The 12,675-nt window shown below is 34.4% G+C and overlaps 1 protein-coding gene across 1 annotated transcript in view; it reads right to left on the bottom strand.

Annotated features, from left to right (window-relative positions):
- Positions 1–12,675, bottom strand: part of CCDC7 (coiled-coil domain containing 7) — a 118,212-nt gene that overhangs the window by 40,899 nt on the left and 64,638 nt on the right. The window contains exons 13-14 of the mRNA XM_039248651.1: positions 8,605–8,690; positions 6,510–6,564 (exon numbers count right to left, since the gene is read on the bottom strand). Coding sequence (XP_039104582.1) covers positions 6,510–6,564; positions 8,605–8,690 — 141 coding nt within the window. The remainder of the gene's footprint in view (positions 1–6,509; positions 6,565–8,604; positions 8,691–12,675) is intronic.

A 12,675-nucleotide genomic window follows, 5' to 3' on the forward strand; every position in this document is an offset into this window, starting at 1 on the left:
CCCCTTCTTCTCCCCCTTGTTCCTCAGTTAAGTTCCTCCTGATCCTCCTATACGTGCAAACATATGATATTTGTCCTTCTCTGCCTGACTTATTTTGCTCAGCATAACACCCTCAAGGTCCATCCACATTGCTACACATGGCTGGATTTCATTGTTTCTCATTGCCATGTAGTATTCCATGGTATAGATAAACCACATTTTCTTGATCCATTCGTCCATTGATGGACACTTAGGCTCTTTCCATGTTTTGGCTATTGTTAAGAGTGCTGCTATGAACATTGGGGTATATGTGCTTTTGTACCTCCAAGTTTCAGCTCCTAAGGCTGTCTGCAAAATAGAAACTAGCATTCTCCATCTTTCTCATTCCCAAGTCCATGGTTCAGAGAGACTTTCCTCTTGTGCTAAGAAGATAGTGAAGCCCTCTTTCTTTCTCTCCCTTCTGTCTCCCCACAGAAGTGGTTCCCTCCTCTCCATGCCTATGCCATTTTATCTCTCGCAATTCAAATACACATACCTCATACCTTGGTCCTGCCACATTGTCTCCCTCCACCTGTGGAGATCCTCTGCCATGCTACAGACTGATTTCCTGGGTGTTCCAAGTGATTTGCCCTCCATACAGCTGTGTTTGAGGGATAAGGGAAATCCCGGTCCCCATACTTCTCCACCATCTTAACTCCTCCCTGAATAACTACTGTCTTAAATCACCAGGTTTTGGAGTAACTTTGTTATTTAAGACAAGTTCACTAGCATACTTAGCAACAGAAAATGTGCATTATGTTATGTCATTAGAACATTTACAAAAATTGTATATTTTTGTGTTAGATTGTTTCCATAATTGGCTCTCAACAATTTCTCCTATCCTTACAGGATGCAATGGAAAAACTATAAAAACTTTCAATCCCAGTCTCTAACACGCTTTATGGGTTTTGCTTTTGCCAATATGGAAAATTGATACTGGGAGCTGAAAAATAGGGGAGAGGCTCTGTTATATAGTTGTAGAACAATAAACAAAATTCAGGCCTAGAGTAACTTGCATGGTTAAAACCATGCCCAATAAACGTGTAGATCTGACTAAGGAAATTTCCAGCCAGAATGCTTAAAATACTATTTGGCTTATACTACTTGACCTCAACCACAGCAAGTTCTTACTTGACACATCCCCAAAGGCAAGGGAAATCATGAGCAAAAATGAACTATTGGGACCTGATCAAGATTAAAAGCTTCGGCACGGCAAAGGAAACAACCCACAAAACTAATAGGCAACCAACGGAATGGGAAAAGATAGTTGCAAAGGACATATCAGATAAAGGGTTAGTAACCAAAATCTATAAGGAACTCACCAAACTCCACACCCGAAAAACAAACAATCCAGTGAAGAAATGGCAGAAAATACGAACAGACACTTCTCCAAAGAGGACATCCAGATGGCCAACAGACACATGAAACAATGCTCAGCATCCCTCCTCATCAGGGAGATACACATCAAAACCACACTGAGACCTGACCTCTTGTCAGTCAGAGTGGCTAAAATGAGCAAATCAGAGGACTCTAGATGCTGGCGAGGATGTGGAGAAACGGGCACCCTCCTAAACTGTTGGTGGGAATGCAAACTGGTGCAGCCTCTCTGGAAAACAGTGTGGAGGTTCCTCAAAAAAATAACAATAGAACTCCCCTATGACCCAGAAATAGCACTGCTAGGAATTTACTCAAGGGATACAGGAGTGCTGATGCATAGGGGCACATGTACCCCAATGTTCATAGCAGCACTCTCAACAATAGCCAAAACATCGAAAGAGTCTAAGTGTCCATCAACAAACAAATGGTTCAAGAAGATGTGGTTTATCTATACGATGGAATACTACATGGCAATGAGGAAGAATGAAATCTGGCCATGTGTAGCAACGTGGATGGAACTTGAGGGTATTATGCTAAGGGAAATAAGTCAGGCAGAAAAGGACCCATATCATATGTTTGCACGTATAGGAGGATTAGGAGGAACTTAACGGAGGACCATGGGGGAGAAGAAGGGAAAAAATAGTGGGGGTGAGGGAGGGAGGCAAACCATGAGAGACTCTTGAATGCTGCGAACACACTGAGGGTTGATGGGGGTGGGGGGGAAGTGGATGGGGGGTGATGGGCATGAAGGAGGGCACTTGTGGGGATGAGCACTAGGTGTTAAATGGAAACCAACTTGACAATAAACTATTTAAAAAATAAATAAATAGTAATAACAAAATAATAAAATAACAGAAAAATAAATAAATAAATAAATGGGAAAAGAGTTAGTAATAGAGATGCAAAAAAAGAATAAAAAGAATTCTAAGATGGCATAATGTAAAATTCTAAGCAATTAATTTGAAAAACATTTAAAAATGGATGAATCTATATTAAAATAAAAACTACCAATACACGTACACCAAAAATTTAAAAAGGAATTGGAAAAGTGGTCAAAGCGGTACCATTTTTGGTTAAAAAATCTCCTAGTGATTTTGCAGATAAGTTCTATATAATATTCAAATTATATCTCCTTTATTAAAAAAAGTCCTTTCAGCTTTGAAATATGTATGTTATATATCAATTATTTCTCAATTTTTTAATAAAAATTCTTTAATAAGCTTTAGATTTAAAAAATTCAGTATTTTTGTCATGTCAGTACCTCCTATATTACATTATATATGTGCAAAAAGATTATTCAATTTATTCAAATATAGATGGAATGTAATTATAATTATTGTTCACATTTTTATTAAGGATTTAATATCCTTAATACTTAAAAGTATGTAGTTTTAACAGAAAGACAGAATTCTTGGCACCATACATAGAAAAAACTAAGTGACGTTTCTATACATTTAGGAGTTGATGATCTTTGAAAAGAAACAGTAAATGGGAGATCACATTTGAATTTATGCTTTTTAGCCCCACTGACAAATAGAGAGGATCACTGGGCTATCCAGTCCAACCAGAGTGCATCTTAGAACTCTGCAAATCTGGTAAAGTTATTTAATATCTCTGAGTTTCCTTTTCTAAGAATGGCATACAGTAGTCTCCTCTTATCCACAGTTTTGCTTTCTGCAGTTTCAGTTACCTATGGTCAACCACACTATGACTATAGTCACAAGATCAATAGTAACCTAATGCTATGTCACAATGCCTATGTTATTTCATCTCATTTTGTTTCATCAAGTATGCATTTATCATCTCACATCATCACAAATAAAAGGATGAGTACAGTACAACAAGATTTTGAGACAAATCACATTCATATAACTTTTACTGCAGTAATTGTTGTAACTGTTTTCTTTTATTATTAGTTATTGTTATTAATCTCTTACCTCACCTAAGTTATTAATTAAGCTTTATCATAGGTAGGTGTGTATGTACAAGAAAAAATATAGGATATATAGGTTTTGGTACCATTCATGGTTTCAGGCATGTATGTATGACAGACAGGAATGTATCCCTCTGCCTAAGGGAGGACTACTGTGACAGTAATTACTGCTAATCATACTAAAATATGTTGTATGTGATTTGACTCACAAAATATTCAAATATGTAAAATATTTCTATTTTCTAAAAGATATTTTTGTCCTCATCCATATGATTAAGCTCCCAAATGCCCACTTAGTAGATAGTTGCCTAGAGGAAATACAACCTGTTTTTCTAACAAATAATATGAAAATCAAGTTAATAGAATAACAAAATATTTTTATCACTTTATCCAAACATGATCTTTTTTGAAGTACAACTCTGGCTACTGACTGCTAGTACATTTGATGTATTTGAGGAAAAAGCACCTTTGTTCAGGCAAATGCAATTATTCAAGGGTATATACTTGGCAAACCATGGGCTAGATTTTAATACCCACTTGTACCTAAACCCACTCCCTTATTCAAGGCATAATTTGTACAAAGTAAGGGCCGGCTTGGGTCCAGATGGATTATTTTATCTACATCCTTGAAATACACAATAAATACAAGAATAATTCTTGGAATAATAATACTCTAAAAGGTACACAACAAACAACAAAAAACTAGTTCACTTAAAAACTAAACTTTTATATGACTTATAAAACACTTTAAAAGCATTATAATTACTTGAACAGATGGATAATAATAACAACTGATTCTATTATCCATCCTGCCTGAGGAAGCAAAACCAAATATATTTTCACTAACTGCAAATGCCAAGTAGGATTCAGAGAGCCATATATGCAGTTCAGATTTCAGTACCAATTTATTCTCTAAGCCCAAGTGAATCACTTTTAGCTTCTATTGATCTCTGTAAAATGGCCTAGATCAGTGATAGTACAGAATGAAGTTTTGGAGGAGAAAGATAAATTCCTTTAAAATTCTTGTTAAATCCATAGGCCTTATCCAGAAAAAAAAAATTATACTTACATAGAAAATTTTGACCTTAAATTCAGAAAAGAATAATTTTAAATGACATTAGCTGCTACAGACTAAATGTCTGTGTCCTCCCCAAAATTCATATAACCTAATCTCCAATGTGATGGTATTTGGAAGTAGGGCCTTTAAAAAGCATTAGGACATGAAGGTAGTACCGTCATGAATGGTTTAGTGCCTTATAAAAGAGGCTCCAGAGACCTCCCTTGCCCTTTCTGCCATGTGAAGACACAGCAAGAAAATGGCCTTCTATGAACCAGGAATTGGGCTCTCACCAGACACTAAGTCTGCTGGTGCCTTGATAGACTTCCCAGACACCAGAACTATGAGAAATAAATGTATACTATTTAAGTCACACATTCTTTGTTATAGAAGCCTACTGTAGTCTGAATTTTTGTGTCCCACTTTCCTCCTCCCTCTGCCTGCAAATTCACATGTTGAAATCCTAACACCCAATGCACTGATATTAGGATGGGGGGCCCTCATGAATGAGATTAGTGCTCTTACAAAAGAGGACTGAGAGAATGCTCTTGCCTTTCCTGACATATGAGAAAGAAGTCTACAGCCCAGAAGAGATCCCTCACCCCACCATGTTGATACCCTGATCTTGAACTTCCAGACCCAAGAATTGAGAAATAAATTTCTGTTTTTTATAAACTACCCTGTCCCTGATATTTTGTTAAAGCAGTCCGAATGGAACAAAACACAGCCCAAATGAACTAAAACGCTAACTTGAAAAACTTCAAATATTAATTATATAATGGGATTATAATAATTTTAAATATACCATTAAATATACTGTTCTATATAAAATAAAACGTTAAGTGTGATAGGCAGAATTCCAATATGGCCAGCATGATCTCCACCCTTGTGGTTATGCTCTGAATAATCTACTCCTTTTGACTTTAGGTGGGACGTGTGACTTACTTCTAGCCAGTAGAATATAGCAAAGTGATGAGATGCCACTCCTTTTATTAGATTGCAGTATATATCTAACATGACAAGACATCATTCTCATGATCATGTTAAGTTACATAAGACTCTGTCTTAGCAGAGTCTGGCCTTGAGGAAGAAGCAAGATGCTGTGATGTAAACTGACTGTGGAAAGGTCTCATGGCTTAGTGCCTCAGTCCTAGAAAGGAAATGAAGTTTGCCACATCCAGTTGAGCTTGGAAGAGTAACTCAACTTAAAGATTGGAATACAGTCTAGTCATTACCTTGATTGCAGTTTAGTGAGACCTTGAGCATAAGATACAGCTACACCTGCTCAGCCTCCTAACCCATTCAAACTGTGAGATAATACAAGTTGTTTTAATAACTGAAAATTTTATGGTAACTTGTTATTCAGGAATAGAAAACTAATACAATAAAGTTGAACATTTTATATTCAATATCTCAAGTGGCCTTCTCATTTTCTTCCCAAATTTATGTTACCTGTTTCTTGAACAATTCAGATACACTTCTGGGACATTCAATTCCAGCCACTCACTGAAATAAGTGGTATGATGCTCTCATAGTTATTTTTTTTTAAAAAAGAGTGAACTTGTAGGGAAAAAAAAAGTATTCCAAAGCCAAGATGAACTCAAGGTTACTTACCTTTCATTCAATCACATAAAAAAGAATGGACTCTATAGTTCACAATTACTGAAGAGCTTTTTCTGATTCTTATACCTCATATCATATACCTTTTCAAGATAGATACCATTTTACCCATTTTAGTGATCAAAAGTATAAAGCTCAACTAGGTTAAAAGGTCTTGTCCGTTGTCACAAAACTAGTAAGTCACTAATATGACTCTCAATATGATCTTCTTTCCTCCATGATATTGCCTGTAATTAAATAAACCATGGTAATTTTGATAACCTTGACTTGACAGTAAACATGCCTGGATTTACCATTTTATTTTCTGAAAAAAAAAAAAAAAAAAAAAAAGCCTTTCTTGTGAGGAAGTCAACTAACAAGAAATATCTTAGAAAGAATGGTAATACACACATACACACAAATACACATATATCCCTATGTTCACATACATACTAGTGTTGTCTACATATATAATTACCAGAGCATGTATTAATTAAGTTTAAATGCATAGAGTATGTGTGTTACCTGAACTTGAAGCAAATCTTCTTTTCCTTTAAGATCTTTGACTAGAAACTTCTTCCTGTTATTAAAAAGGTTTTTAAATACATCACGATACTTTAAATTGCATAACTACTTTGCTTTCTTGAGTAGTACTTAAACCATTTGTAAATAAATAAAATATCTCCAAAACTCATATTTTTAAGATATATAAAATCCATATAAGTGATAAATAATTGAGTAACATTTCTCAAGTTAACTTCACATTGGTATGATTAAAATATGAGACTGAGATGAGGCAAGGATTTTCAAAGTACACTAGCCATTTTTTCCTCTCTGGTCATCTTTGCTTAAGTTTTTACTTAAAGTCCAGTTAGTTGGGTTACCTAGATGGCTCAGTCGGTTAAGCATCCAACTTCAGCTCAGGTCATGATCTCACAGTTTATAGGTTTGACCACCGCATCAGGCTCTGTGCTGATGGCTCAGAGCCTGGAGCTTGCTTCAGGTTCTGTGTCTCCTCTCTCTGACCCTTCCTTGCTCTCATTCTGTCTCTCTCAACTATAAACAAACATTAGGGGCTTTTTAAAATAAATAAATAAAGTCCAGTTAGTTAACATACAGCATTATATTAGTTTCAGGTGTACAATACAGTGATTCAATACTTTCATACAACACCCAGTGCTCATCACAAGAAGTGCACTACTTAATCCCCATTACTTATTTAACCCATCCCCCCCTCACCTTCTCTCTCATAACCATCAGTTTGTTCTTGATAGTTAAGAGTCTGTTTCTTGCTTTGCGAACAACACGAGAAACAACACATGTTGGCAAGGATGTGGAGAAAGGGAAAACCCTCTTGTACTTTTGATGGGAATGCAAACTAGTAGAGCCATTCTAGAAAACAGTATGGAGGTTCCTCAAAAAGTTAAAAATAGATCTATGCTATTATCTAGCAATTGCATTACTAGGTATTCACCCAAAGAATACAAAAATACTAATTCAAAGGGATACATGCAGCATTATCTACAATAGCCAAATTACAGAAACAGCCTAAGTGTCCATCAACTGATGAGTGGATAGCGATGATGTGATAACCCCACCCCTCCACACACAAGCTGGAATATTACCCAGCCATTAAAAAGAATGAAATTTTGCCATTTGTAACAACGTGGATGGAGCTTACCATTATGCTAAGTGAACTAAGCCATTCAGAGAAAGACAAATACCATATGATTTCACTCATATGTGGAATTAAAGAAACAAAACAAATGAGCAAAAGGAAAAAAAGAGAGTGGTCATCTTTTCTTCTTTGAAATAAAGGTCAAGGCTACTTATCCAGTTAATTTATCAGAATTTGTAAAACTCTATAAAGACTGGATTCACAGTTTCTTTTTTAAAATTATGTATTTATCTTTATTTTGGAGAGAGAGACAGACAGAGCATGAGTGGGGGAGGGGCAGAGAGAGAGGGAGACACTGAATGGGAAGGAGGCTCCAGGCTCTGTGTTGTCAACACAGGGTTCGACGCAGAGCTCAAACCCACAAACCATGAGATCATGACTTGAGCCGATGTCAGACACCTAACCAACTGAGTCACCCAGATGCCCCATATTAGGGTTGGACTAAAGCAAATTCAAAGTGCAAAAAATACTTTATATTACTAAAGAAATATTCACTTAAAAGGCCACTTTACAATAAGCAACATGCATGAAAAATAGATAATTGCTTTCACAAAATAAATATAATCAAGAAGTATGGTAAAAAAAGAAAAAGAAAAAAAAAAAAGGAATAGACCAGACTGAGGAATTAATATACAAATCACTAGCTAAACCATCAAGGAAATAATGTAAATTCTCTGTACCTTGAATGATTTGTGGATTTAATTCTGTTTACTTATTCCTGACTATCTGGTTTATTCTCCTAACCTACCTTTAGTTCTTTGTTCTTCCCTTCCCAGCCCTCTTCCACCATCATATCCTAGTCTGCTTATAAAACTATGGTATTATGTAGTGTTATACTTTTTAGAAACCTGTTAATAAGTTATGTTTATATGACCCCAAATTGTTTGTATAAAATGAGAATATAAATAAGAAAAAATATAAACATGTAGCTTTATGTCTTACTCTTGTGTATCCTCAGATTTTCTCTTGTCTTTTTTCTTTTCCATTTTCATAGTTTTCTTTGTCCGATCATACGTAGACTTTGGTTTCTGTGTAATTTTATATAAGCCAGAAATAAACAGTTAATGAGAGAATACATTAGAGGGGAAAAAAGATAATATGCATTACTAAGACGCCCATTTTACTTTGAGAGTTACTATACAATGTTTCAAGGAAAATTATCTAAAAAGAAGCAAAACAAAACTAAGGATATAGTCAGAATGTTTGTTATGGTGCTTTACTGAATGTATGTTGTATACAAGCTAATATATATCAAAAGAGGTAAATTTCCTGAAAAATTACAGCCAGATCTTCTATACTATTTACTTTCCTGAAAAACATCTATGAAAACTCATGCACTAAAAACTGCAGGATATATGAAACAAATGAGGTAAGGTGCCCAGCATGCAACAAACATTGTCAATGATACATTTTTTAAAAATAGAAATCTAATAAACAGTTCCATTTTACAAAGTTAGATGATTTGAGAAACACATAATATGAGAAATATAGTTTTGTTTTTAGAAAGACTTGAAGCGTGTTTGTGGAAGTGACCATTGAATAGGTTACAACTTGTTATCATGCAGTTGGGAAGAAGGGTTATCTGAAATTACATAAAAGTTGTAACAACAGATATGGACTGGTATGGTACACTACAAACATGGTGAATGAATACAGTGTGCAGAGTCTGCTTTCTTCTTTTACCTAGTACTTTTATCAGATGAATTTGTGGATAAACACATGTAAAATTCATATTATGTTCAAATTGTTTGTGTTAGAGCAAATTTGCTTTTCAAAACCAATATATAGCAGAACTAACCATATATTTCAAAGTATTCTTGAATGACTATGTAGTACTAGATTATTTTAGTCAAGAAAGTTGAGAAAAAAAATTAACAATTATATTATTGAAATTTTTAGATGAGCTTAATAATAGGTAGACCTATTAAGGCATTAGATGTTTATTTCATATATTATACAACTCCCAACAGATACAACTTCACTCTAGTGACAAAGTTCCCACAAGTTGAACACAAAGTGTAATAATCCTCATAAAACATGAAAAAACAGTATAATAGTGAATTCTAATGAGAATTGTTAAGGTCCCCACATAAACTTCTAGTTTAAATATGAGTTTTGGGATATATTTCATATACAGAAAAATCAAATATACATTGGCAACCAAAAAATACTTTAAAAATGAAAGGAAAAAAAACTTAAAATAATGAACAGATTGCCAGTTAGTTGTGAGAAAACTTCAAGTGGACAAATAGTCTTGTAATTTCAGTACATGATAGAGACAAGAAGTGAGGAAAGAAAATAGATATTTGAAGAAACAACACCCGAATTTTATTTTCAAATCTGACAAAAACTTTATGCCCACAAACCCACAAAATATAAGGAAAATTACATCCAAGACATATCAGAATAAAATTATAAGCAGTGATGAGGACAAAATCTTAAAAGCAGAGGAGAAAAATAAATTATATACAAAATAAAGTCGACAGCAGGCTTTTCAGAAACAATGCAAGTCAGAAGATAAAGGAGAAACTCTTTAAAGTACTAGAAGAAAAAGAACCAGCCAATCTAGAATTCCTTATCCGGAGAAAATATTTTTCAAAACTGAAGGCAAAAGAAAAAATGTGTTTTTTAGAAAACTAAGAGTTGAAAGAATATATCAGCTGCAGATCTGAACAAAATAATAATATTTATGATAATAATGATGATGAAGAATCCTTTAAGCACAAGAAAAATGACACTAGACAGAAATAAGGAAATATACAAATTAAAGACCAACAGAAATGATAATTAAATGAGTAAATATAAAGACTGTTTTCCTTATTATTTAAATCTCTTTAAAAGGTAATAGTTTACAGCTATACTAATAACAATGTGTTGTACGGTTTATACCATAGGAAGTAAAATGTATGAAAATATTCATATGCAGGCTGGAAAAGGACAAATAAAAGTACATTATCTTAAGGTTCTTGAGTGATTTATTATCACTTAAATACAGACTGTAATAACTTAAAACAAGACTGTAAATCCTTTACTGTAAAGCAACCAATTGCTTTAAAAAGTAATAAATATTTTGTTACCTGGAAGTATGGTGCTATTGTAACGTATAACTAAAAATGTAGACATGGCTTCAGAATCGGGCAGTAGGTAGAGGCTGAAAGAATTTCATGGAGCATGAAAAAAATATTTAGCAAATTATGAAAAGAAGAAAAATATTTTAACCTGGTAAATGATACTGAAAGAAAAAACTTGAAAAAGTATGCTGAATGACCATACAAACAAGAAAACTTCCCTTTAAAATCAGGAACAAATTAAAAATGCCTACTCTCATCATGTCTTTTCAATATCATTCTAGATGTCTTTCAGTATCACTCTAGATATCATTCTAGCAAAGTAAGAAAAAGAAATAGTTTTACAAATTGGAAAGAAAGAAAATTTAGGCCATTATTATTCATACATACTTTGAATGCAAAATTAAATAAACAAAAAATTATTACACTTCTCTAACAACAGTTTAAAAATACATTTAAAAAGATAGCAATTAAAAAAGCCTTTATACTTTATACATCAAGGTTGCCATTCAGAATTAAAGGAGAGAAAAAATGTTTCCAGGACAAGCAAAAACTAAAGGAGTTTTGTGAACACTAAACCAGCTCTATGTGAAATATTAACGAGGAGCCTTTGAACAGGAAAGAGAGACCAAAAGCAAAAAAGACTAGAAAGGAACAGAGACAATCTTTAAGAACAATGACTTTACAGGTAATACAATGGCACTACATTCATATCTATCAATAATGACTCTGGATGTAAATGGACTAAATGCTCCAAACAAAGACATAAGGCATCAGAATGATACAAAAATAATACCTATCAATATGCTGCTTACAAGAGATTCGTTTTAGAACCAAAGACTCCTCCAGATCGAAAGTGAGGGTACAGAGAGCCATTTTTATTGCTAATGGATTTCAAAAGGAAGCTGGAGTAGCCATATCAAACTAGATTTTTTTTAATTTTTCTTAATATTTATTTATTTTTGAGAGACAGAGAGTGAGCAGGGGAGGGGCAGAAAGAGAGGGAGACACAGAATCCAAAGCAGGCTTCAGGCTCCAAGCTGTCAGCACAGAGACTGATGCGGGGCTCGAACTCACGAACCATGAGATCATGACCTGAGCCAAAGTTGGCCGCTTAACTGACTGAACCACCCAGGTGCCCCAAAATAGATTTTAAACCAAAGACTGTAATAAGAGATGAAGAAGGACACTACATTATAATAAAGGAGACTATCCAACAAGATCTACCAATTTAAAATATTTATGTCCCCAACTTGAAACAAGCCCAAATATATTAATAAAAAAACTTTAAGAAACTAATTAATAATAATACAATAATAGCAGGAGACTTTAACAACCCACTTGCCACAGCAATAGGCAGATCATGTAAGCAGAATATCAACAATGGCTTTGACTGGCACACTGGATAAGATAGACTTAAAAGACATATTCAGAGCATTTCATCATAAAGCAGAATTCAAATTCTTTTAAAGTGTACATGGGACATTCTCCAGAAATGATTACATACTGCATCACAAATCAGCCCTCAACCAGTACAAAATATTGAGATGATATCACGGATATTTTCAGACCACAATGGTATGAAACTTGAAATCAACCACAAGAAAAAATTTGGAAAGACCACAAACACAAGGAAGTTGAAGAACATTCTACTAAAGAATGAATGGGCTAACAAGGAATTAAAAAAGAAATAGGGACACCAGGTGGCTCAGTCAGTTAAGTGCCCAACTTTAGCTCAGGTCATGATCTTATGGTTCTTGAGTTTGAGCCCCACATTGGACTCTCTGCTGTCAGCACAGAGCCCACTTAATATCTTCCACCCCATCTCTCTCTGCCTCTCCACTGCTTGGGCTCTCTCCTTCCCTCTCTCTCTGCCCCTCAAAAAAAAAAAAAAAAAAAAAAGAAAAGGAAGGAAAAGAAAAGAAACTTAAATAAGAAATTTAAA

This window comes from Hyaena hyaena, unplaced genomic scaffold (assembly GCF_003009895.1).
Source record: "Hyaena hyaena isolate Hyena2069 unplaced genomic scaffold, ASM300989v1 scaffold_314, whole genome shotgun sequence".
Lineage (NCBI taxonomy): Eukaryota > Metazoa > Chordata > Mammalia > Carnivora > Hyaenidae > Hyaena > Hyaena hyaena.